At 43.1% G+C, this 26400-nt stretch overlaps 1 protein-coding gene across 13 annotated transcripts in view; it reads left to right on the top strand.

Moving 5' to 3' along the window:
* Positions 1-26400, top strand: part of CADPS2 (calcium dependent secretion activator 2) — a 356172-nt gene that overhangs the window by 271159 nt on the left and 58613 nt on the right. For 7 of the 13 annotated variants that reach the window (XM_081211428.1, XM_081211429.1, XM_081211426.1 and 4 more), the window contains 4 exons: positions 5126-5229; positions 12227-12383; positions 22191-22332; positions 22454-22573. In XM_081211428.1, the coding sequence (XP_081067554.1) occupies positions 5126-5229; positions 12227-12383; positions 22191-22332; positions 22454-22573 (523 nt within the window). The remainder of the gene's footprint in view (positions 1-5125; positions 5230-12226; positions 12384-22190; positions 22333-22453; positions 22574-26400) is intronic. The other 6 variants (XM_081211433.1, XM_081211431.1, XM_081211424.1 and 3 more) reach the window with 1 other exon arrangement.

The following is a 26400-nucleotide window of genomic DNA, read 5'->3' as shown; positions in this document are numbered from 1 at the left end:
CAATTTGTTATGTGCGATGCGTAATCTTCCATACGTGAAGCTGAAACATTTATACAATCTTCAAAAATATTTTTCCGCAGTAGGAACTTCACCCCAGAATGTGGTGGGGTACTACATTTTATGTTGCCGCTTTTGTGATGTTGCTTCAGCGTGTTTTCTTAGTAGCGGCTAGAATTTCAGGGAACGGGTTGATTAGAATTTCAGTCCTCTGAACTTTGAAGGGGACCTTTCCTTGTCCATGTGGCCAGAGCAGAACTGGAGCAGCAATGTTCTCTGAAGTTCACACACCTATGAGTGAGCAGTGTGTGTGTGTGTGTGTGTGTGTGAGAGAGAGAGAGAGAGAGAGAGAGAGAGAGAGATACCCACGCACGTGCGCACGCAAATGTGCACATCTAGCATACTGATTGGTGTCTTGCCTCTGTGATACGTACATGCCATGCCAGGCACAATGGATTTCCTCCCTTTTTGTGCACGTGGACTCTTGGTGCTACTGCCGAATCGGCACAGAGAAGGGTTGCCTTGGTGATGTCCCCGAGGTTAAGGTCACTTTCCATTTTCAAAGACGGCTAAGGTGGTGATGTGATAGCTTTGAGTGATATTTGTAGGAGTGGTGAAAAGGGAGCTGCTGACAGGGTTGTGCTCCCATTTCTCCTCCTCCCTGGGAGAGGCACGGTTTCTCTAACAAGGTTTTTTTTCTGTTCTTTTCAAAGCATTTTGATCCCGGTGCAAATTAAATTACAAGCTTAAACACTCTTTGCATTTAATCGCAGAGTAGGAGCTAGATCTGCATTTCTTCTACCTGCATGGCGCCCTTGTAGTTTCCACCTAGTTCCTGGGGAGTAGAGGGCAGCTCCAGGGGAAGAAAATCTATTCTGTGGGGGCCTAATAATGAGTTGTATGCATAGAGAATCTTAGCATCTCTGTGGATGTGATCAAAACTTGGGTGGTACAATATGGTTAGCAAAGCAGAAGCTGATGACTATTACAGAATTTGTTGCGAATTCTGCAAAATCCCAACCATATTGGGCTTTAAAACGTGTTTATAGCTCTCCTGATTGCTAGAGCAACCATAAAATAAGGGAGCAGGTTTTACCTTGAAGTTCGTTTATATATATCACAATGGGACTGTCTGTGGTGGTGATGTCAGTGCCCAGGACTGCCTCAGTTACATGTCACCAACTCTCGTGGTTCCATACTAAGTACAGTGGTACCTCAGGTTAAGTACTTAATTCATTCCGAAGGTCCGTTCTTAACCTGAAACTGTTCTTAACCTGAAGCACCACTTTAGCTAATGGGGCCTCCTGCTGCTGCCGCGCCGCTGGAGCACGATTTCTGTTCTCATCCTGAAGCAAAGTTCTTAACCCAAGGTAATATTTCTGAAGCACTATTTCTGGGTTAGCAGAGTCTGTTGTAACCTGAAGCGTATGTAACCCGAGGTACCACTGTACCTCCAAATTCTCCCTGTTTTTCCTTTTTCTAGCCTTATCTGTCCAGAGCTGGTTTATAAAACACTCCTGAGAAAAAAATAAAGGCTTTTGTCATTTGCCCTTTTTTGGCATTGTAAGCAATCTAGTAAATACTTTGAATCGACTCAGGAGTTTGATACTACCTTTCTTCCTTGAGCCCCTTTTACAAAAAAATTCCAGGTAAATATTGTAGATGAAGTAGTCCCCAATCCTTAACACATGTGCACATAGTTGGAAAACAAAATGAAAATTCTACCCAAATCTCCTCTTTTTGAGACCAGACGAATGCAGGCAAATGAGTACATTTAATTTGTGCATATCTGGGTTTACTGACTAAGCGATCTGGCTTTTTAATGCAGAATTCAAATGCATAAATACAAAAGTAGACACGACATTATAATTTGGTTAGCTTTCGCCCCTCGCTGCCCCAGAGTTAATTTTTGCACGTTTTCCATACACATTCTCTTTTTCATCCTTCATCCTTGGTTTGTTTGCTCATGTTAACAATAATGAATGTTTATAGTAGCATATCTACCATATCTACACTGGAAAAAAAGTGATAAGATTGTGCCATTCAATAGGACTGGGATAGATCTGGGATCATGACATTACCAGATTTTAGCTTCTGTTTGCTGATGAAATTAGCCAGATTTCTAACTGTGAACGAGTGCAGCGGTGCAAATTTGCTGGGGGAGGGGGATGGAGAAAAGAAAAGAAAGAAAAAGGCTGACAAAGTGAAGGACGAAGGGCAGGCTATGGCCAGGAAAAAGGACAATGAGAGACTTCTGTCCAGACAAATGGCTCAAAAGCTTGCACCTCTTTAATGAGGTCTTTTACAGACAAGTTTTCTATAAAGAATGGCTGCATGTAAATGCCCTCCAAGCTCACAAGGACTTGTCTGAAGGAAAACAAGAGCACTAGAGGCACTATTGAACTGAAGGCAGAGTAGAGCCATTTGTGTATGTGGTGAGAGGCCTTCTGCGGTAATTTAAAGCTCTTAGTGCATGTTCATTTCACTGAAAGAACAAAGGGCAGAATCGGTGAGTTGGCCGGTGGCATATATCTTTGTATTGGATGCTGGTTTTCGTTCAACGGCACAATAATCAAATACACGAGCAAAAGGCTTGTCTGTGCTAATGTGCAAATCCTGCAACCTTGCTGTGTTCATACAAGCAAGAATTTGTGGAGTCTGTGATGCTTCATCACTACCAATTCAACAATATGAACTCGGCCATTTCATCGCGTTGACCTCTGATTCACACACCCAGACCGCCCCCCACCACTCTCTGGAGGGCCAGAGCTCCTTCATATCTGGTTTAGAGTGTTATCCAAAGGCCCACAACTCGCAGACTTAACATACAGAATAAGAGAACAAGAAAAACATACGTTTAAAGAAGATTAGAAAACATTTATTGAATATATGGGAAATAATTCTGTACAGCTGAAAACGCTGGCAGCATTAAGATCAATTCAACAGTGTAAATAAGTTTCGATGGATGTAATAATGGAATACTGAATGGTCTAGTTTTTGTAAAATATGCAGGGGTTTATGAAATGAAAAATGAGCCATGGAAAGAGAAGAAGGGAAGTCATTTATATCTTAAGGATGTAAAATGAGTATCTTAAACTGTAAAACGAAAAATGGAATAAAAATGATATGCAGTAGTCCCTCGGTTTTCAAGTGTGTCGGAAGCCAAACATTTTGGTTTTCGAACACCAAAAACCCGAAAGTAATTGCTTCAGTTTTTGAATTCGCCTCAGAAGTCTAACGGCTTCTGCTGGGTGTTTTTCAATTTTTCTAATATGAACTTGCAGCCAGCCCTTTGTGCCTTGGTTTTCAAACGTTTCACAAGTCGAACTGTCTTTCGGAACAGATTACGTTCGAGAACCAAGGTACCACTGTATGCAATAGAGTGTCATCCAAAGTCTGCGAACAGTGCAGTTATAGCGTGAGATGCAAATGGAACTCATAACCCACCTACTTTCAGCAGCCAGAAACACCATAACCAGACACTGGAGAGACCTGTCAGGAGTAAGCATGGACCAATGGTACCAAATAGTATGGGAAACAGCCTTAGTAGAAAAATTAACCAATAAACTGAAACTGACATGGGGACAAACAGAAGAAGACGCCTTCAACCCGGTGTGGCTACCCTTTATCACATACACAGCCCAACAAGACAATGACAAAAATCCACCAACAGCATATGAATCAATATGGTTAACCTGATCCAAAACACCCACCCACCCCACTCACACACAAAAACAAAGATCACCACAGCCAATCACAAACAACCAACCACACCCTAGGCCAACCCCAACCTCTCTCACCACCAAAGGGACACAAGTGAATAGCAGAGAACCTGCACAAGCAACACTGACACAAAACCCCACATATATAAAGTATAATAGAAACATCACCACCTGACACCACCCCCACTCACCTTTTTCCCCCCTCCACCTCTTTCCCCCTTTTCATCCTAATGTCTCAACAAATGAAACTGATCTGTAGAAACTGTTACAGTGGTACCTCAGATTAAGTACTTAATTCGTTCCAGAGGTCCGTTCTTAAGCTGAAACTGTTCTTAACCTGAAGCACCACTTTAGCTAATGGGGCCTCCCGCTGCTGCTGCTGCGCCGCCGGAGAACGATTTCTGTTCTCATCCTGAAGCAAAGTTCTTAACCCGAGGTTCTATTTCTGGGTTAGCGGAGTCTGTAACCTGAAGCGTATGTAACCTGAAGCGTATGTAACCCGAGGTACCACTGTACTTGGGAAGAGAGAGAAAGAGACATTGCACATACTTTTGTAAACCAAGAAAATATTTATTAAAAAATACATTATACATAAATAAATAAATTCTTCCTGTAGAGCACAATTTTTCACCCGCTGTGAACCCCAATGTAGGCAGCTCAATTTGAACATAACACTAGGCGTCCCTTCTACATCTCCAGTGTCGTTGTGAGGAGGTAATTTGTGGCTTCCATCTTAGATTAGGTGCAGTTTAGCATGTCATCTGAGCACTAAACTGAGGTTAATCGTAACTGTGGTTAGTGAAAACTTACCTGTCTCACAAACTGTGGTTTGAAGGTGGTTTGTTTCTATCGGCGGTAGGTAGTATTCACCACGGTTTGTCCAGGTTTGAGTGACATGGCCGGCTGTGGTTGATCAAAAACAGATACAGATGCTTCCAAACTCCTTCGGATGACCACATCGGAGGGAGAAGCAAGGAACGCACAAGCCTAGAGGAAAGCTAGTTTCATTCCCAAACCAGCCCATTGTGTGATAGAGGAGAAAAACAAGCAACTAACCTCTGCTTTTGTTCTATAGCTCACAATGGAGAGGATTCAGACTTGGGTGTGGCAAAAGTTGAGCATCTGATGTCCCAGTGCAGATGTACCTGTTACTTCTGAAGTATTAAATTAGAAAGGGCTCGCAGAGTGGTGTTTTTTGGGGGTGGGTTAAATATTTTTTGCATGCATGCAATCTGGTCATAACAACATTGCCATTATCTATATTGAAAGCATGGCTGATGTGCTTGAAAGTGTCAGCCTTTTAAGTCATCATATTCTGTGTTGTCTCACTTCTCTGGAATGTTTCCTGTTCCCACATTTTCCTAGCTGTGATCATCCTATCATTTGTGTGTTCCTTTTCACTGCAGAGACACTGAACCAAGCGTCTCCTTCTGTAAAGCTGGAAGAGGTTATTCATTTAGCAGAGCTCTGCATTGAAGTCCTACAGCAGAACGAAGAGCACCATTCAGAGGTGAGGATAACGGCATTAGCTGTACTATAATGCTCAATAGCCACCGTCTATGGCCTCGGTGTGAAGCAATTCTGTCAAAAAACATTACAGTGAAAGCCTGTGACATATGTTAAAGGCAATTCACATTTGCAGAGCCGTAATAGTTTTGAAGGTTATGAAAAGTGAAGTGAAATAAAACCCGACTTGGGTTTTCTCTTGAATAAGCTTCAGGTTTCAACATTAAAAATAAATAAATATAAACAGCAGATAAAGCAGAAGGGAAAGGGAGAGATGCGTCTAGTCGTCAGTCCCGAAATCTCACAGAGTGCATAGTGTGAATGATCCAATTTCCCATCTCTTGACTAAAATAAATAGCAGAAGAGAAAGAGGGGAGGCCCTTATGAATGACACTAGATTTAAAAGTTAGAAGGCAGAGGCACGTTTAGTATTGCTGTAAGCTAACCAACGACACAGTCCCATTTAATCTGTCTTTTCCTTTTAAAAAAGTGGGTTCAGTCCATGAGGAAGCTCTGTTAAATGAATGAACATGCATTCTGCTCACAGGCAAGTCCTATTTGTTTTGGGGAAGCAAATGTTGGAGACATCCCTAAATACCTTCCACTGAAGCCACGCGGTACCAGTGATATTTCTAGAATTCAGAGTTCCCTTTATTTTACAAAATGAACAAATATATTTCATACACTTGCATTAATATTGTTGTTATTAAGCGTGTTAAAAGTTTGATCAACTAGCTTGCAAAGATGCTTGGAAGGAAGTTCATATTTTTTGAAATAAAAACCTTTTGTAAAAAAATTTATGGGAAATCATACAAAGTGGTAAACTAAGATATGGTGTCTATAAATATGATCATTCAAAACATCTGCTTTTATCTCACACTGTCGATTCTAGATTTTAGCTTACATCTGTCATGTGTGAACTTGTTATGGATATTTTATTTTATACTGAAGAAACAGCTGTTTCAATAATTTGAAAAGCACTCCCAAGAGGACTAGTATTCTTCACTAGTATTACCACTGCGTTACTCTGTAAATAATTACTTAATAAAATGTATATGTGGGTTTTGTCTTCTGAAAATATGCATTAAAGTGAAACGTTTTTAAAAGAGTCATAGGAAATGTCAGAACTTACATCCTTATGTTTTTGTTCTTAAATTGCAATTTTAGTGCATAGTTCTGGAAATAATTTTACATACAGACATACATTTTATAATTCTTATGAATATTTCTTCTTGAAAAATATTCATTATATCTCTCTCCGAATATTAATAACTGAAAATAACTTTATACTTTTAAAGACAGTACAGATCTTGTACCATTGTAGAAAAAGAGAACCTGTAATCTGCTGGCTTCAAACCCATGTTTAACCATTTTAACTTTTTTCCCCCCACAACACTATCAAAATTTTGGATTCCCTCAGGGAAAAGAGGTATGTAGCTCATCCCAACCAAGGCAGGACATTTTTTTTCATGGTTCCATGCATGGAATTGTTAACCACTTTCGAACATGTCGCATCAACTCTGTTCATTGATGGTTTCCTTTCCCCATATTTATCTTCCTTCTAAAGTCCATCATATTGGTATCTTCTCTTTCCTCCGTGTGGTTCTGCCTTTGAGTTTCACCTCTCTCATGGAGCCATCAAACAGCCTTGAGAAGAACTGGAGAACCTTTGACCCTCCAGATGTTGCTGGACTGTAACTCCCATCGTCTTTGATCATTGGCCGGTTGGCTCGACCTGATGGACATTGGAGTCCAGCAACATCTAGAGGACCAAATCTTCTCCAGACCTGTCCTTTAAAAGACACATCAATAAAATCAAACTAATGAATCCATCACTGGGTTGTGAACACAAAAACGGTAAAATGTGCATGGTATGTTTGGAGCTTTTCAGGGCCTAGACTCAAGTAGGTTGGTATCCTGTAGCCTGTATCCTATAAGGTAAAAGGACCCCTGACCGTCAGGTCCAGTCGCGGACAACTCTAGGGTTGTGGCACTCATCTCGCTTTACTGGCCAAGGGAGCCGGTGTACAGCTTCCAGGTCATGTGGCCAGCATAACTAAGCCGCTTCTGGCAAACCAGAGCAGCACACGGAAACACCGTTTACCTTCCCGCCAGAGTGGTACCTATTTATCTACTTGCACTTTGACATGCTTTCGAACTGCTAGGTTGACAGGAGCTGGGACCGAGCAACAGGAGCTCACCCCGTCGCGGGGATTCGAACCGCCGACCTTCTGATTGGCAAGCCCCTAGGCTCTGTGGTTTAGACCACAGTGCCACCCACATCCCATATGTATATGTATCCCATATAGAACACTCAAACCTACCTAGAGCCAGGAGATCCATGAAGGCTTCCAACGTGGCTGCAATTGTCCACCAAGCAGGATAAGGGAATCTGAAAAGAAGCTCATCTAGCAACCCATATCACTGAAGGTCCCCCAGGGAGAAGCTGCAGAGAAGGGATAGATGCCGTGTGTCACTTCAGTCTTGAGCAGAGAGTCAGCAAATTGGAGCCACTGCTGAGTATTGTTCTGTCAACTGTGTAGCAAGTGCTGCCATATAGTATAATACACATTTTAAACAATAGTCTGGAAAAAAAGAAATCAGCCTTTAATCTCATACAATGACATTTCTCTCTCTCTTCCTCTCAGAGTGCATGTGATAAATCACTAATTGCATTCATTTTGGTGTCTTGTTATATGGAACAACGTTGTGTCTATGATATTTGTCTGTCTAGTTTAACCACTTTATTCATAGGCATCAGTGGGTCAAGAGAATTTTTCCAATACAATTGAATTCCCTCCCCCCCCCCACACACTATATTGTTTCTCTGCAAGGATATATAGAGATGGGAAAGAAATTGACTGGTTTCCTGGGCTGCATTGTGTGTTGCTTTAAGTACATGCTCAAAATGAGATATTTAGTAACGAAAGCAAAGCAAGATTGGGGAGAAGATTATATAAAGGGAAATCTTTTAATGCCTTTTTCTCCCAATTTCAGCTTTTGAGCTAATTAATTAGATGGTTATTTATATAGTTTGATGTTCTTCCTCTTAATTGATTTCATTTTTGCAGTATTTTTATCTGAGATTTCTAGTTAGAGGAAGGAAGAATCTGACCTCTGGTTTTCACATAGGCACCGGTTATACTTTTTGATGCAACCAATTACCATTTTCTTCAGTAACAGGTAGAATGGTCCGGTCATTGTAAGAGGTAACCGATCTTGGAAAATACTTTTTCAGCTGTCAACAATATTCCCTTTCTAGCTGCAGCCATTAAACCCATGCCAAAAATTACCAAAGTCATAAAAGAGTCAAGAATATGAGTGACACCTATGTGGACATTTTTAGTATCTCAGTGCTTCGTTACTCTTAAGAGTCCTGATTTATTAGCAGATATGTCTAAGTACCTGTGGCTATCATTCATATCTACTGTAGTCACAATGATATGTTACTTCTAATAACTACCGTTAAGGAATTCCTTATCAGTCATCTACAATGTTGTTGTTTCAGGGGGGGAAATGCCACAATGTTGTATATTAATATTTTGTAATTATCCAGGGGAGCATATATCTCCGTAGCTGATACCGGTGAAGTATGCAAATGGTACATAGGAATATAAGAATCTGCCATTTACCAAATCAGACCATTAATCAATCACAAAAGATCAGTCGGTAAAGCAGGAGACTCCTACTCTCTCTTTTATATATATATAATAATTTTTATTGAGTATACATTATTTTTACCATAATTACAATCCGTTAGAATCATAATGTCACCTATAGCCTTGCTCAAACTGAGCCTCGACTTCACCCCCTCCCACTGCTTGGCTTTCATAAATATTCACTTACAACTTAGCATTTCTAAATCAGCCTACAGTGGTACCTCAGGTTACAGATGCTTCAGGTTACAAACACTTCAGGTTACAGACTCTGCTAACCCAGAAATAGTACCTCGGGTTAAGAACTGTGCTTCAGGATGAGAACAAAAATCGTGCGGCGAAAGCGCAGCAGCAGCAGGAGGCCCCATTAGCTAAAGTGGTGCTTCACGTTAAGAACAGTTTCAGGTTAAGAACAGACCTCCAGAACGAATTAAGTACGTAACCAGAGGTTCCACTGTATTTACCTTCTTTCATGCTTATAAAATTTACCTTAATAATTATAAAGAGGTTCCAATAATTAACATTACAAAATATTTTAACTCAAACCTGCAAACGTTCTCAAATGTTTACAGTGTTCTCTCATCTATTGTACAAATTTACTCCAGTCCTTTCCAAACAGCTCATCGCGTTGGTTTCGTATCTTCCCCGTCAGCTTCGCCAGTTCTGCATATTCCATCATTTTAATCTGCCATTCTTCCAATGTTGGAAGTTCCTGCTGCTTCCGTTTCTGGGCTAAAAGTATCCTCTTGGCTGTGGTAGCATACATAAAGAAATTTATGTCTTTTGGGGGGATTTCTTCTCCAATTATACCTGACAAAAACGCCTCTGGTTTTTTAATAAAGGTATTTTTAAAAAACTTTTCCAGTTCATTGTATATCATATCCCAGTAGGCTTTAACCTTAGTACAGGTCCACCACATATGGAAGAAATTCCACTCCTTTTCCTTACATTTCCAACATTGTTTGTTTTGATTAGGAGACTCTTACTCTCAGAGTTGTGGGTTCAAGCCCCACGCTGGGCAAAAGATTCCTGCATTTCAGGCGGTTGGACTACATTGACCCTTGTGATCCCTTCCAACACTACAGTTCTATGATTCTATAATCTAGCTCAGTATTGTCTCCATTGATGGGCAATGACTCTCTAACTCAGGCAAAGGCAAACTCAGCCCTCCAGATGTTTTGGGACTACAACTCCCATCATCCCCAGCTAACAGGACCAGTGGTCAGGGATGATGGGAATTGTAGTCTCAGAACATCTGGAGGGCCAAGTTTGCCTGTGCCTGCTCTAGAATCTGGTGGCAGTTTTCCAGCCCTAGCTGGACATGTCAAGAATTGAACCAGAGAGGAGGTCTTCTGCATTCAGAAGTTCGTGGAGCTAGTGTGCATCTACATCTCATTTTCAGAGTCAACCTACACATTAAAACAGTCTTGTAAAAGCCACTTTAAGAACAAACATACATTCGTTACGTGGCAGCTAGAGAAGGGCCATTCTGACCATTTCAGTTTCTCTCTGTTTTTCTATTTTCCAATATAAGTTCAGGTCTCTGCATTTCTCCATTAAGGTAAAGGTAAAGGGACCCCTGACCATTAGGTCCAGTCGTGACAGATTCTGGGGTTGCGGCGCTCATCTTGCTTTATTGGCCGAGGGAGCCGGCGTACAGCTTCCGGGTCATGTGGCCAGCATGACTAAGCCACTTCTGGCGAACCAGAGCAGCGCACGGAAATGCTGTTTACCTTCCCGCCGGAACAGTACCTGTTTATCTACTTGCACTTTGACGTGCTTTCGAACTGCTAGGTTGGCAGGAGCAGGGACCGAGCAACAGGAGCTCACCCCATCACGGGGTCACCCACGTCCCTATTAGTTTGACTTTTTTTTAAAAAAAGTCCTTGTGAAAATTCATCAACGTTTAGTTTGAAGTTCTCCCAAGATGTACATTTTATTTGCCCAATATACACATTTTTGCAAGCAATTTCCCGTAATATGATGCATTTCCCACCAGAATATGCTTTTAAGGTGGCCTTTACCGTCTGTAGTTTTTATTGTATCAAAAATAATTTCAAGATTTAAAACAATCTGCTTTTTTATTAAATCTCCAAAAATATTCCAAAACATTTATCGTCATATACAATTTTTTCCAGTATAAATTTCTTCTTGACTTCCCCCATTCCTTTCCTGATGTTTGTTTTGTACTTCTCTTTATGAGCTAGTTTACAATACACGTGTTTTTATTATCTAAACTTCACTGTCATTAGTTCTTTCAGTAATCCATTACATATATTTAAAATCCTGCCCACAACTTCATGTATGGGTAATACTTTGGTACAGGCATAGGCAAACTCGGCCCTCCAGATGTTTTGGGACTACAACTCCCATCACCCCTGACCACTGGTCCTGTTAGCTAGGGATGATGAGAGTTGTAGTCCCAAAACATCTGGAGGGCCACATTTGCCTATGCCTCCTTTGATAGATAATCCATCAATGCTCTCCATTCCTCCTTTATCATTATGTCCTCTTGGTTGGGCAGTTAATTTCGCCATTTCAGCATAGTCCATCAGTTTCATAAGCTGTTACTCATAATGTTTTTAACCAATGAAACATTTCTGCCCTCAATAAAATATACAGTGGTGCCTCGCAAGACGAAATTAATTCGTTCCGCGAGTTTTGCCGTCTAGCGAATTTTTTGTCTTGCGAAGCACGGTTTAAACGGCTTAACAAAGTCGCAAGACGTTTTCGTCTTGCGAAGCAAGCCCATAGGGAAATTCGTCTTGCGAGGCAAATTGCGGACGAAAAAACCTTTCGTCTAGCGAGTTTTTTGTCTTGCGAGGCATTCGTCTTGCGAGGTACCACTGTACCGTATTTTTCCATGTATTAGATGCCCCCATGTATATTACGCCCCTATTTTGGGGGACTAAATTTAAAGAAAATGCCATGCTGCTGTGGGACACGCTCCCTAGAGCGTGCGCCTCCTGTGCGGCATGGGGGGGGGAGTTGTGTGCCCACCAACCAGATGGCTGGCGGCCCACAGCTCCCCCCCCATGCCACTATCTGTGTATAGGACGACCCCAGTTTTTTTACATGATTTTTGAGTCAAAAAACCGCATCTAATAGACGGGAAAATATGGTACTGTCTTCCTTCTTCACATAAGTAATATACAATGCAGAATATGACTTTCCTTAATGCAGTTGTTTTTTTCCTAAGCAGAGTGTACACAACTTGCCATTGCTTCATGAAAATGCACGTTAGTGTGTTTCATCGTATTTTGTGTGTGTGTGTGTGTGTGTGTGGAAATTTGATTTATCTTCCTACTCCCTTTTAATTAAAATTGTGTCTCACTTGTGATGCAGGCCTTTGCTTGGTGGCCAGATTTGCTGGCTGAACATGGGGAGAAATTTTGGTCTCTGTTTACGGTTGACATGGATTCCGCACTGGAAGCACAGCCACAAGACTCCTGGGATACTTTTCCTCTTTTCCAGTTGCTTAACAACTTCCTACGAAATGACCGTAAGCTTTTTTTTAACAGTTTAGTTCTATCATAACATCAATTGCAGCTATGAATTATTTTGCCTTTTGAGTGTTCAGAGCTGGCCTAGATCGTGTAAATCTATGTAAACATATGTATTTCATTTAACCCTAGCCTTTTCACATTTGTGAAAGTTGTGACCCTGTGTGCTGGTACATGGGAGTAAGCCCTGGTGGACTCAATGGACTTCCTTTAGAGTAAACATGCATAGGCGTGGGCTGCAAGACAGCTGTCAGCCAATTATGTATATACTAAATTAGATATCAGGACACAGCCGTTATATTAAATTAGCAAAAGCTAATAAGATATCTATGCAGGGTGGCTCTAACAGTTTTCTTGCCGAACAGGGTATCATAATTCCTGGGACATCCCCTGTTAGAGAATCATGCTCTGGTTCTGCTACGTGCTGCAAAACAGATGCATGTGAGCTGCAGAAAGGCTAAAAATCTCTTCTTGCCCTAGAAATTCAGAATTGAATACAGTGGTATGTCTGTTTTCGAATGTCTCTGTTGACTAACGTTTCAAAACTCGAAAGCCATACACCTGGATGTAAATGCTTTGATTTTGAACACTTTTTGGAAGTCGAACATGCTGTGTGGTTTCTGTTTTGAGTTTCCCTATTGTATTGAGTTTTCTGTGTTGGGTTTTCAGAACTCAAATGGTCTTCTGGAACGGATTACGTTCGAAAACCGAGGTACCACTGTGTTCCACGGGAGAAATTTTAGCAGGCAGATCTCCTTGGTATAAAAATGAAGCCTATGTCTCTCTCGTGCATATTTCCATGTTGCACTTCACAACGGTTCATTTCAAAATCTTTACTTATATAGGCGCCGCCCCTTACCTGGTGGGGGTTACGTTTCTGGCCCCCGCGTGCATAAGTGAAATCGCATGAAGTCGGGAGCACCCTCTAAACACCCCTTAAATGCTCTCTCTGCCGCACGCTCCTAATCTAGACCAAAAATAGTGCACTAAAAATATCCACAACTAGAATTGAAGCTCGGGGGCTGGTGGGAGGCTGAAGGATGTGCCGGAGAGCAGCAGCAGCTGTACAACTTCTGCACATCAGCTGTTAGGCGGGGAGGCTGAGCAGCATAAACAATCCCTACTGCACTGCCAATCTCTTCTGGGCTTCCTCTGCCCTCACTGACGTCCACAAGGACTCTCCAGCTTTCTCCAGCCATTTCCGGCTTCAAATTGAATTTTTTTTTTTTTTCCTTTATCAAATTATCCTCTAATGGTGTTGTTTTATTTGCTGGTCACCTGAATGATATAGTGATAGAGACTGATTTTCACAGCTGACTTAGAATTTACTTCCTGCAGCCAATATCTGTATTGCAAGTACGGTAAATTGAAAAGGGTTCCTTTTATTTTGGAATGGTATCTGAAAACACGACATGCCAAGATAATGTATTTTATGGAGAATCAAGGGGAGATAAACGTTGGTTTCTTTGAAACAAAAATGTAGATATGTGGGTTGTTTTTTTGCATTTTAGAACATAGTTCAAGATGGAATGCAACCATTTAGGGTTCCTGTCCTTTATTGTGAATGGTTGTATTTAATAATTTAATAATGAATAAGTGATAAAATAATTCCGCATGATTTTTCATGGACCATTGACCAACCAGTACTGATCATCTCACAGACTCTCCAGAAATGGATAACTGGAAGGCTTGGATTTACATTCTTTTTTCCCCATCAGTCAATTAAATATGTAATTACTTCAAATAATTATGGGGGGAAGCTTTCAAGGGAGGAAGACAATTCATTTAAACGACAGAAAATGCGTTTTCATTATGAAGTAATTATGACCAACGTTATGAAGCGCTACTGAGGGAACTCAAAGCACTGGCATTTTAAAAGACCTAATAGCCCTGATATGTTGGGAAGGGGTGAGTTAATAGCAAGAAAAAGCAGATTTGGGAAGCGTTTTTTAACAGTTGTGTGTCATTTTCCACCCTTGTTCTAACTGTGAGACATAGAGAACCTGATCTTTCTGGCAAGGAGAACCATTTGGGAATACCATTTATGCCACCTGAAAGCTTTTGTGAGTTGTAAATAAGATAGCTAGGGGGGGGGGGAATTGTAGAAAACAATTTATTTTTTCCATCAGCAAACCCACTAGTTCCTAGTAACCCTTCTGTCTCTAGAAATGCAAGCAGATTACAAATAATTATTCTATAAGGAATTGATTCCTAGATAAAATACACTATTCTATGTAGTTTGTCTGTAATACACAGACTTTTCACAGAGTTAGCCTATTAAGACCATCGGACAGAATACCCTATGCTTGTGGGACTGGTGTCACAAAGAGTCTTCATGTAACGACTAATAAATATTTGTGGCTGAACTGCTAGGTATAAATCTATTGCTGAAGACGTCCAACTCTTTAAAAAGAGCCCCACATAAATTTTTAAAAATGGACACCCCCCCCAAATAAAAAAACCTTGAGTGTGTTCTCGTGAGGATAAAAAGGCTAGTGTTAGTAATTAACAAGGAGAGTGAAGTGGAGTCAAATTAGCCATAATAGAGCCCATAGTGACTGTTAAAGTTACCTCTCATTATCAAAAAGCTCATTAGGAAATGAAGAGGTGGAAATCCCACTGGGTTATTCTCTCGGTGAGGCCAGTATCAGAGATGATTTTTCGGGTTTCTTTTGAAATGCAGAACTGTTAGGTCCCCATATTGTAGATGAAGTTAATCTTCAGCCTTTGAAACGTGAAGGGTTGACACCGCATGTTGTACTATCTCAAGAGCTTTCCGTCAACTCAAAATCTGTGAAACTGCAGATGGTTTCCAGATACACCCGATATGAGTACCCTGCCAACATTTTAAGTATTATTTTAACCTTTTGATTATTTAATGAAACAGATGTAGTGTTGTTATCACATGTATATAACCACAGTGCCATATTAGCAATTCCTCGGATGAGAAGCTAATTCATTTCCCGTGGAATTGCAGCCATTTGATAGGTGGCCCTCTCTTTCAAATAATGCAGAAAGAAAACCTTGAATTGCTTCCGTCTTCTATACCAAATGATTCTTCTCTATATACTGACTTCATCCCTAGTACCTAAAATGCCATCATTTCTAAGATAGCTTCAGAAGACTGTTTGTGCTTACTGCATGTATGTATATTTACCTAATGGGTTAGAGGCCAATATATCAATGAAAGTTTGTCGGGCTCAATTTGCTCAATTTGAAGGATTGTGATGGTTTTATAAGATATACACTGAAATTAGATGAAATAATTTGGAAGGTATGCCCTTGACTTCAGTAAAAAGCCATATTTGACTAAAGGTCAAGTACTTAAGATCTACCACTATGTAGAAACTCAAGTTTGAATGAAGGTCAAGCATTAAAATGCTTATCTTCAGTGTTACCATGTTTAATGAGTGGAGGTGGAATTTGCATAATATGTTGCCATATATTCATCCTTCCCACTGGACCATATGGAGTGATGCTAAACCTCACACTCTGATGCACATCTGTCTACTTAGTGTTAAATCCATGTCGGCATATCATCATCTGTAAGAAATCTGCATACATTTAGATGGAAATCCCAGTGAGTGTTAATGTTGCTATTCCTATGCAAAGCTATATAAATAGGCCCGTAAATCCATTTGATAATTCAGTCCACTTCTGTTTGATATGCTTATGGTGGGCAGCTTCCACATTCCATACCCCAAAAAATGGTATCATTTTGCTATTTGTGACACTGACTGGTGATTTGATCTTTAGGGACCACTTTAGCTGCTGTGATGGAATGAGGCAGGAAATATTTGGTTCAAATCTCTGGTGAGCCATGAATAGATGGGGCAACCTCTCTTTATTAACTTCTGGGTTGTTATAAGGATTGCTGAGTAATGAAGTACCATGGTACCTTGGTTGTCAAATGGCTTGGCTCCCAAACAAATTGGCTCTTGAATGCCGCAAACCCGGAAGTGAGTGTTCCGGTTTGTGAATGTTTTTTTGAAGCTGAACATCTGACGTGGCTTCCGCGGCTTCCGATTGAGTGCAGGAAGATCCTGCAGCCAATTGGAAGCTGTGCCTTTGCTTTCAAATGGTTCTGGGAGTTGAGAAGTGAGGTTACAGGGAACCAGGCAGAGGGCCTTCTCAGTAGTGGTGCCCGCCCTGTGGAACGCCCTCCCATCAGATGTCAAGGAGATAAACAACTATCTGACTTTTAGAAGGCATCTGAAGTCAGCCCTGTTTAGGGAAGTTTTTAAAGTGTTATCATGTTTTAATACAGTGGTACCTCGGGTTAAGTATTTAATTCGTTCCGGAGGTCCGTTCTTAACCTGAAACTGTTCTTAACCTGAAGCACCACTTTAGCTAATGGGGCCTCTTGCTGTCGCCGTGCCGCCGGAGCATGATTTCTGTTCTCATCCTGAAGCAAAGTTCTTAACCTGAAGCAGTGTTTCTGGGTTAGCAGAGTCTGTAACCTGAAGCATATGTAACCTGAAGCGCATGTAACCCGAGGTACCACTGTATTCTGTTGGGAGCCGCCCAGAGATTCTGGGGAAACCCAGCCTGATGGGCGGGGTACAAATTATTATTATTATTATTATTATTATTATTATTATTATTAAGCACACAGTGCTGAAGCTTCCTTTTCAGAACATAAAACTGTGAGATGAAAGTGTGGGTTGTTGTTTTCTAACATGCTACAGGGAAGAATGTGTGTTGGCAAGTCTTCCTTCCGAGCGGCCATACAGACAGGCTGCCTTCTCAGCTTGACCTTTTTGTGGGGCTTTAAAAAAAGCTAAAGAGACTCCTGACCATCAAGTCCAGTCGTGGCCGACTCTGGGGTTACGGCACTCATCTCGCTTTATTGGCCGAGGGAGCCAGCGTACAGCTTCCGGGTCATGTGGCCAGCATGACTAAGCCGCTTCTGGCGAACCAGAGCAGTGCACAGAAACGCCATTAGGGTTCCCCAAAATTGGAACATAAATAAGCCCATGGAAATGTATCCTCAGGCTGATGCAGATTCGTACCAATATGCTCATAAGGAGCCATAGCATGGCACAGGGATCAGCAAACTTTTTCAGCAGGGGGCCAGTCCACTGTCCATCAGACCTTGTGGGGAGCCGGACTATATTTTGAAGGGAAAATAATGAACGAATTCCTATGTCCCACAAATAACCCAGAGATGCATTTTAAATAAAAGCACACATTCTACTCATGTAAAAACACCAGGCAGGCCCCACAAATAACCCAGAGATGCATTTTAAATAAAAGGGCACATTCTACTCATGTAAAAACATGCTGATTCCTGGACCGTCCGTGGGATTTAGAAGGCGATTGGGCTGGATTCGGCCCCCGGGCCTTAGTTTGCCTACCCATGGCATAGCACAACGAGCTACAAAAAAACCGCAAGAGCTAATGGAGGGGGAACAAGGGTGCATGTACATTATGCAGTCTGAGCTGTGTTCCCTTCAGGTCTCGGATCAAGGTCCATAGAAGCTGCGGAGCTGAGAATAGTGGGGAGAGATCAAGGTGAGGTTGGGAATGAGAGGTTGCAGAGGGAAAGGTGTGGAGCACAGCAGCGTAGTGGGGAGAAACCATGGATAGTTGCTGGCATTTAAAAGACATGTTATAAGAACAACAGTCCATGGTGTCTAGAGAGCAGGTGTACTGGGTCTAATGTGGGTGCTTTGGGAGATGGGGTTTTTTTTTCCTGATGGCTTTAATGAACCTAAGTGCAAAAATATGTTTGTGGTGGCTGAAGCTTGGCTTTGCTGCTTTGCTTTTTTTTTTAACCATGTTTCTTTCCGAGATGTTATTCAATAACAAACGCTGTTAATGTGAAGGAAACACAAGGGGAATGAGTTGCTCAGGCTTCGCCTGCAGCCCAATATCCATATCAAGTTGGCAGGTGAGAGCAACCTACTCGGACCCTGAGATCATCTTCTGAGGCTCTCCTTCGAGAGGTCCGGAAGGTGGCAACATGAGAACGGGTCTTCTCTGCAGTGGCTCCCTGTCTGTGGAATGCTCTCCCCAGGGAAGTTCGCCTGGCACCTTCATTATACGCCTTTAGGCGCCGGGCAAAAACATTCCTTTTTAACTAGGCCTTTGGTTAAATACTATGGGAAACAGCCCTACTAGAAAAATTAACCAATACTGTGGTGCCTCACAAGACGAAAAGAATCCGTTCTGTGATTCTCTTCATCTAGCGGTTTTTTCGTCTTGCGAAGCAAGCCCATTGAAGGATTGGCGGATTAGCGCTATTAGCGCTATTAGCAGCTTTTAGCGGCTTATCTGCTGATCGGATCAGCTGATAAGCGGCTTAGCGGCTTAGAAAAAGGGGGGGGAAGGAAAAAAAACCAGCAGGAACTCGCAAGACGTTGTCGTCTTGCGAAGCAAGCCCATAGGAAATTCGTTTTGCGAAGCACCTCCAAAACGGAAAACTCTTTCGTCTAGCGAGTTTTCCGTCTTGCGAGGCATTCGTCTTGCGGGGCACCACTGTAAACTGAAACTAACACGGGGACAAACAGAAGAAGACGCCTTTGCCCCGGTATGGCTCCCCTTTATCACAGCCCAACAAGACATTGACAATAATCCACCAACAGCATACAAATCAATAAGGCTAACCTGATCCAAAACACCCACCCACCCCACTCACACACAAAAACAAAGATCACCACAGCCAATCACAAACAAACAACCACACCCTAGGCCAACCCCAACCTCTCTCACCACCAAAGAAGCACAAACGAACAGCACGAGCAACGCTGACACCAAATCCTACATACATTAAGCAAAATAGAAACATCACCCCCCCACACACACACCCATCTTTCCCCCCCCTCCACCCCTTCCCCCCGCCAAACGTCTCAACAAATGAAACTGATTTGTAAAAATGTTACATGGAAAAAATCCGAGAGACATTACACATACTTCTGTAAAACAAGAAAATCTTTAATAAAAAAGCACACACCCAAAACTACCGTATTTTTCGCTCTATAACGCAGTTTTTTCCTCCTGGAAAGTAAGGGGAAATGTCTGTGCGTGTTATGGAGCGAATGCCTACAGATGTCAGGGGAATCCGCTGCAGTTGTGAGCAGTCCGTGGCTCTCTTTGAAACTGCAAAGCGGGTGTAAGCGGCTCCTGTCAGCCAGCCTAGCCGGGAGGAGGGAGAAAAGCAGATCGGGGTTGGTTGCTTTAAAACAACCCCGTGCTCTATGTCCCTCTCTCTTCTCTAGTGAGCTGCTAAGTAGCAGCAAAGCTTTTCAGCCAGCCTAGCCCGGAGGAAGGAGAGAAGCAGACAGATCGGGGTTGGTTGCTTTAAAACAACCCCGTGCTGTATGTCCCTGCCTGCAGTTTTTTGCTGTCCGATTTTGGATCAGCCACTGTAGAGGCTGTGTGTGTGTGTGTGTGTGCTTGAGCTATCGTTCTCCTCCTTCTCCTTCCTGTTCACTCTCACAGCGCCCCAGCACTCTCCTGCGACTTTAGGAGTGATACTCTGTGTGTCTCTGTGTGTGTGAGGCATCGTTCTCCTCTTGCTTCCCCTTCACTCTTCCAGCGCCCCTGCTACTTCCAGCGCCCCTGCGACTTTAGGATTGATACTGTGTGTGTGTGTGTGTGTGTGTGTGTGTGTGTGTGTGTGGCATCGTTCTCCTCTTGCTTCCCATTCACTCTCCCAGCGCCCCTGCGCTCTCCTGCGACTTTAGGATTGATACTGTGTGTGTGTGAGAGAGAGAGGGGGGGATCGTTCTCCTTCTCTTGCTTCCCACTCCCAGCGCCCCTGCCTCTCCTGCGACTTTAGGATTGATACTCTGTGTGTCTGTGTGTGTGGGAGGGATTGTTCTCCTCCTCCTGCTTCCTGTTCACTCCCCCAGCGCCCCTGCGACTTTAGGGCGACTTTAGCATGGATCCACATGGATCCTCAGGATTTTTGCATTGGGCTACCCCAAACTCACCGTCAGATCACATGTCTGTGGCCACAGCATGAACCACAAAAATCATACATCCACTGTTTTGTTTAGAATATTTTTTTTCTTGTTTTCCTCCTCTAAAAACTACATGCGTGTTATGGTCTGGTGTGTGTTATAGAGCGAAAAATACGGTAGGTCTTTGGTTGACCTAATCAACATCCCCATACCCTTTTAAAAGTTTGGGGGGGGATATTATTGGGTTATTGCTTTTATTTTTATTTTATATACTGTGATCTTTTTTTGTGAACTGCCCTGAGACCTCCGGGTATAGGTCAGTATATAAATTCAAATAATATTAATATTAATAACAGCAACAACAACTTGCAGCTCCACATCGGAAAATGCACTTGAGGCGCAATCCTATGCACACTCACTAGAGGTGCCATTGAGTTCAGTGGGGCGTGCATTCAAATCAGTCTGCACAGGATCACGGCCTCAACGGGGCAGTTGGCAAATTAGGAAGTGCTTCAGTTCATTTTTTAACATATGAATTGTAAATGGCGTTAGCTTCTGCCAGACCTCCTGGTCCCAAATGTGTTCACCTCCAAGCAGGCGAATCAAAAGCATGCACAAACAGGGTCTTTCTGGATCGAATCCTGTGTGAACACGTGGGGAGAAGGGAAGGGAGGGAAGTTCACTGCATAAGTGGAAATACAGTCATACCTCGGGTTAAATATGCTTCAGGTTGAGCGTTTTCAGGTTGCGTTCCGTGGCGACCCAGAAGTAACGGAACAGGATACTTCCGGGTTTCACCGCTCGAGCATGCGCAGACGCTCATAATGATGTCACGTGCATGCACAGAAGCGGCGAATTGTGACCCGCGCAGGCACGGGTTGTGTTCTGCTCAGGATGCGAATGGGGCTCCGGAACAGATCCCGTTTGCATCCAGAGGTACCACTGTACTTGTGGGGGTGGGACAAACCTTTATCTCCATTGCTAGTCCCCCAGAGATAGCCTAACTACTGTTATTTAGGCTCTGGTAACCTCAAGGTTAGATTACTGCAACACGTTATACGTAGGGCTGCCTCTGAAGATGGTTCGGAAACCTCAGCTAGTGCAGAATTCAGCAGCCAGGTTGCTCACCGAGGCAAGACAGTTTGAGCATATTACGCTGGTGTTTCGACTGCACTGGCTACCAGTTAGTTTCTGGGCCCGATTCAAAATGCTGGTTTTGTCCTATAAGGTTTTAAGGACCTCCTCTCTCCATATGAACCTACCTGGACCCTCAGATCATCTTCTGGGGTGCTCCTTTTTGCACCTCCTCCAAAAGAGGTCCAGAGGGTGGCATCGTGAGAATGGGCCTTTTCCACAGTGACTCCCTGTTTGTGGAATGCTCTCCCCAGGGAAGTCCACCTGGTGCCTTCATTATACACCTTTAGGAGCCAGGCGAAGATGTTCCTCTTTAACCAGGCCTTTGGCTGATTGATTGACATCCAGTGCCCTTTTAAAATGTGTTGGGGACGTGGAGATTACTGGGTTGTTTTTGTTTTGTATTTTCGTATTGTGTTTTTATGCTGTCAACTTCCCTGAGACCTGCAGTATACTAATAATTGTAGGTGATGATAATAACAACAACAATATCTAGTTAATTTTAAAAGCACTAATAAATCAGTATTTATGACTTGCTGCGCACGTTTTTATTGAAGAATATCAATAACTATGGCAGTAAACACCACAAAACGTGACATTAGATTGCTGTTATGGTACCCTCACAGCACAAGTATTTATAATTAAGACGTTTAAGTAACCTCTGGCGGAATGCCGTCAGCACGTAGTGTCATCTTTAAATCTCGTAACCAAAGCTAGGGAAATAATTGCAATCTATTTTTTTTTTTTGTCTGTCTGTTTTTCAAGCACTTTTGTGCAATGGAAAGTTTCACAAGCACTTGCAGGAGATTTTTGTTCCCTTGGTCGTCCGCTACATTGATCTCATGGAGTCCTCCATTGCCCAGTCCCTTCACAGAGGTCTTGAACAGGAATCATGGCAGCCTGTCAAGTAAGTGTTTCCGGAAGGCCCTATGCCAAATTTGGTCCCCATTTGGTTTGCACCTACTCCTTCAGCTTTCCTTTTTACAATCTATTTTTATTGTGCTCCTACGTTGTCTATTTCTCTGCAGGACCATCACCAACAGTCTTCCCAATGTAGCTCTTCCAAAAGTTCCAAGTTTGCCTCTTAATCTTCCACAGATACCTAGTTTTTCAACACCAACCTGGATGGCTTCTTTATATGATTCCACGTGTGTATTCCTGACTGATCTTTAAACGTTGAGTGTGTGTGTCAGCTCTGCACGGCCTTACTGATGTCATGTACAGCTGTATTTGGACTGCATGGTGTTTTGTGATCATTTGGTTGGAAATTGCAGCTTTTTGGTTGAAAGCCAAGCATGGAATGTCATTGGGTTGTGCTTTTTGGTGTGTAAAATCTCAGTAGGATGTAGCTTAAAATTAACTAGGCAGAGGTTTGTTGTGGTACATTTAGCAGTCATCACCCTTAATTACATAATTGCTGCTATTTAGTTAATAAGCAGTGTGGAAACACTTTAAATTATTGTACTTCAGTATGGTGGGGTTGTTGCTTTTTTTTTTAATGTCAATAGCTCTTCGTGTTTTGGCATGTTATTACTAATCCACTGCATGTGCTAAAAGATTTTTGAAAATAGCAGCAACAGCAATTGGTTTGCATTCTTTTTCTCTGGCTTTTCTGGATTCCCTCGTAATAGGACACTGCCAAAATTAATCGAGTTCAAATCTCACTTAATTAGCTACTGGCTGTCGGAGATTACGTCCCTGTTGTTGTTTTTTAAAACAGATTCAGAGGAGCTTTTGTAGTTTAAATGAAGAACTTCTCAATTAAGCATTACAGTGGTACCTCGGGTTAAGTACTTAATTCATTCCAGAGGTCTGTTCCAAACCTGAAACTGTTCTTATCCTGAGGTACCACTTTAGCTAATGGGGCTTCCCGCTGCCGACGCACTGCCGGAACACAATTTCTGTTCTCATCCTTAACCCGAGGTACTATTTCTGCGTTAGCGGAGTCTGTAACCAGAAGCGTATGTAACCTGACGTACCACTGTATAGCAGAGAGAGTATTTTTTTTCGGGGGGGGGGGTAGGTGGAAGGCTCTCCATGACATATATTCAGCAAACAAATGGTTATTTTTAGGAATGCTTTCATACCTAGTACAGTGGTGCCTCGCAAGACGAAAATAATTCGTTCCGCGAGTCTTTTCGTCTTGCGATGTTTTTCGTCTTGCGAAGCACGGTCCGTCGCAACTGTGCCTCTTCAAGCGGCTTTAAGAAAAACGCGCAAGATGTTTTCGTCTTGCAAAGCAAGCCCATAGGGAAATTCGTCTAGTGAAGCAACACAAAACCGAAAAACCCTTTCGTCTAGCGAGTTTTTCGTCTTGCGAGGCATTCGTCTTGCGGGGCACCACTGTACTAAATCAAAGTTTATAGCACATTTACAAGCAATGGCCCATTTCTGGTTCCATTACTCTTTGCTGCCTTGCCTCTACAGTGGTACCTCTGGTTACATATGCTTCAGGTTACAGACTCCGCTAACCCAGAAATAGTACCTTGGGTTAAGAACTTTGCTTCAGGGTGAGAACAGAAATTGTGCTCCTGTGGCGTGGTGGCAGTGGGAGGCTCCATTAGCTAAATGGTGCTTCAGGTTAAGAACAGTTTCAGGTTAAGAACGGACCTCCAGAACGAATTAAGTACTTAACCCGAGGTACCACTGTATTATTATCTCTATTTCGATGTTCGGAGGTGATTGGTCTGTTTAGGGAAGTTTTTAATGTTTAATGCTGTATTGTGTTTTTAATATTCGATTGAGTTTCCCCAGAGTGGCTGGGGAAACTCAGCCAGATGGGCGGGGTATGAATAACAAATGTGTAACCAAAATAGCACTAAACAGGAGTGCTCCACACCGAAGCTGTCCAGATGGATTCTAGAATGCAAGTGGTGAGAAACTTTTCTTGAGGAATACCGGGCGCTCAGTAGAGTGCATGATCTTCTACAGGTAGATTTTCCATTGAGGCTTTTTTGGTGTGCTTCTGCGCCAGTCGATTCTTAGAACCACCAGTAGGTCACTGTGACCACTTTGCCTCTATGCCCTTCTGTGTGCCACTGCTCAAACAGTTCCTGGGGCATCCAGGGCACTGCGGAGACCTATTTCATGAGATCAGTTTAAGTTTTTGAGGCCTATTGTCAGGAGCCGGAGACAAGAGTAGGTCAGCAATATAAATAAACACAGTGTCCATGTGGTTAACTTTGAAAAAACCAAAACATTGCAGGCCTAGTGATCCCAACAGCTCTTCCCAATGAAGCAGTTGCCCCAATGAAGCAGTTGTGAGGTCTGGAAGTCCCTGCCTTCCCCCAGCTGCCTCAGTCCCCTCCTCGCCAGGGGAGCGTGTCTGTGCACAACCAATCTCTTACCTGGCCTTTTCAGTTCTCTGCGTGTTCTAGGAGACCAAGGGGGAGATTGTTCCAACTCTACTTCCCAGTTGCTAATACCCCTTTGAAGGGCAAGTTGCTCAAGATGGTGGTGGTGCAGGTACTCTTGGAGGAAACTGAATATCAAGACCCATTTCATTCTGGGTTTAGATGTGGTTTTGGAATAGAACCGGCCTTAGTCATCCTGACGGAGGACCTTCTCCAGAAGAGGGACAGGGGAAGTGTCTGTCGGAACCGGGGGATGAAAAGCTAATCCCCAGAACTACAGATATTAGGCATGCATGCAATTTTACATTTTCCAAATAATCTTCTTTTCTGTTGCTTAAAAATAAATTAAAATGAGTACCGCCCACCCAACCGTATTTTCCCGTCTATAAGACACCCCCATGTATAAGACACACACACACACCATTTTGGGGGACTCAGTTTTAAGAAAATGAGGAGAGATGGCCCCAAGTTGTTGAGCCTCTCCCCATGCAGCTGCGGGCAGGAAACACTCCCTAGATCGTTTCCCGCGTGCGGTGACACCGGAGGAGCTTGCGCTCCTGCCAATTGGATGGCCGGTGGGAACGCAACCTCCCCCAGTATCTCCGCATGCGGGAAACGACTCAGGGAGTGTCTGCCGCGCGCAGCTGTGGGCACGAAACACCCCCCACATTGCTCACTGCTCGCTACAGCATTGGGGGAAGCCACGCTCCCGCCAACTAACTGGCTGGCACCGTGCCGCTTCTCTTCCCCCCCCCCATGCCACTATCCGTGTATTGGACAACCCCAGCTTCTTCTTTTTTTCTTTCTTTTATTATTTATACCCCACCCATCTGCCTGGGTTTCCCCAGCCACTCTGGGCGGCTTCCAACTGAATATTAAAAACAATACAGTGTCAGACATTAAAAACTTCCCTAAACAGGGCTGCCTTCAGTTGTCTTTTAAAAGTAAAATAGTTGTTTATTGCCTTGACATCTGGTGGGAAGGCGTTCCACAGGGCGGGCGCCACTACCGAGAAGGCCCTCTGCCTGGTTCCCTGTAACCTCATTTCTCACAGCGAGGAAACTGCCAGAAGGCCCTTGGCACTGGACCTCAGTGTCCGGCCTGAATGATGGGGGTGGAGATGCTCCTTCAGGTATACAGGAACGAGGCTGTTTAGGGCTTTAAAGGTCAGCACTAACACTATGAACTGTGCTCGGAAACGGACATGACTTCTAAGTCAAAAAACCTTGTCCAATACACGGGAAAATACGGTATCTAAATAGCCTGGGTGACATCTGGAATTGGGATCCTTTGGGCAAGGTGCTTTCAGCGCCTCCCCCCAAGCTGCTATTGGCAGTGCCCATTCTCTTGCCTCTCCCTCTGGACCCAGGCTGTACCACCTCCCAGAGAGTGGAGGCAAGACATGCAGAGGCCGCAGAGATTTCTCTATGTGCTTCTCACTGCTAGGGCACTTGATTGCTTGTTCAGAGAGCTCAGGTGAATTGTCAGCAGCAGGAAAGAGAGGCTCCGGGGATTAGCAACAGGCCGCTACTGGGATGTGGGCTCCAGCAAAGTGCTTGACAATGCGTTGTCACTCGTTGACAGGGAGAATGGGCAACTGTGGCTTATCGAGACGAAGACAA

The sequence above is a fragment of the Podarcis bocagei genome (assembly GCF_964188305.1).
Source record: "Podarcis bocagei genome assembly, chromosome: 10".
Taxonomy (NCBI): Eukaryota; Metazoa; Chordata; class Lepidosauria; order Squamata; family Lacertidae; genus Podarcis; species Podarcis bocagei.
Note: the sequence above shows the minus strand (reverse complement) of the source record. Positions and strands in the feature narration are given on the sequence as shown.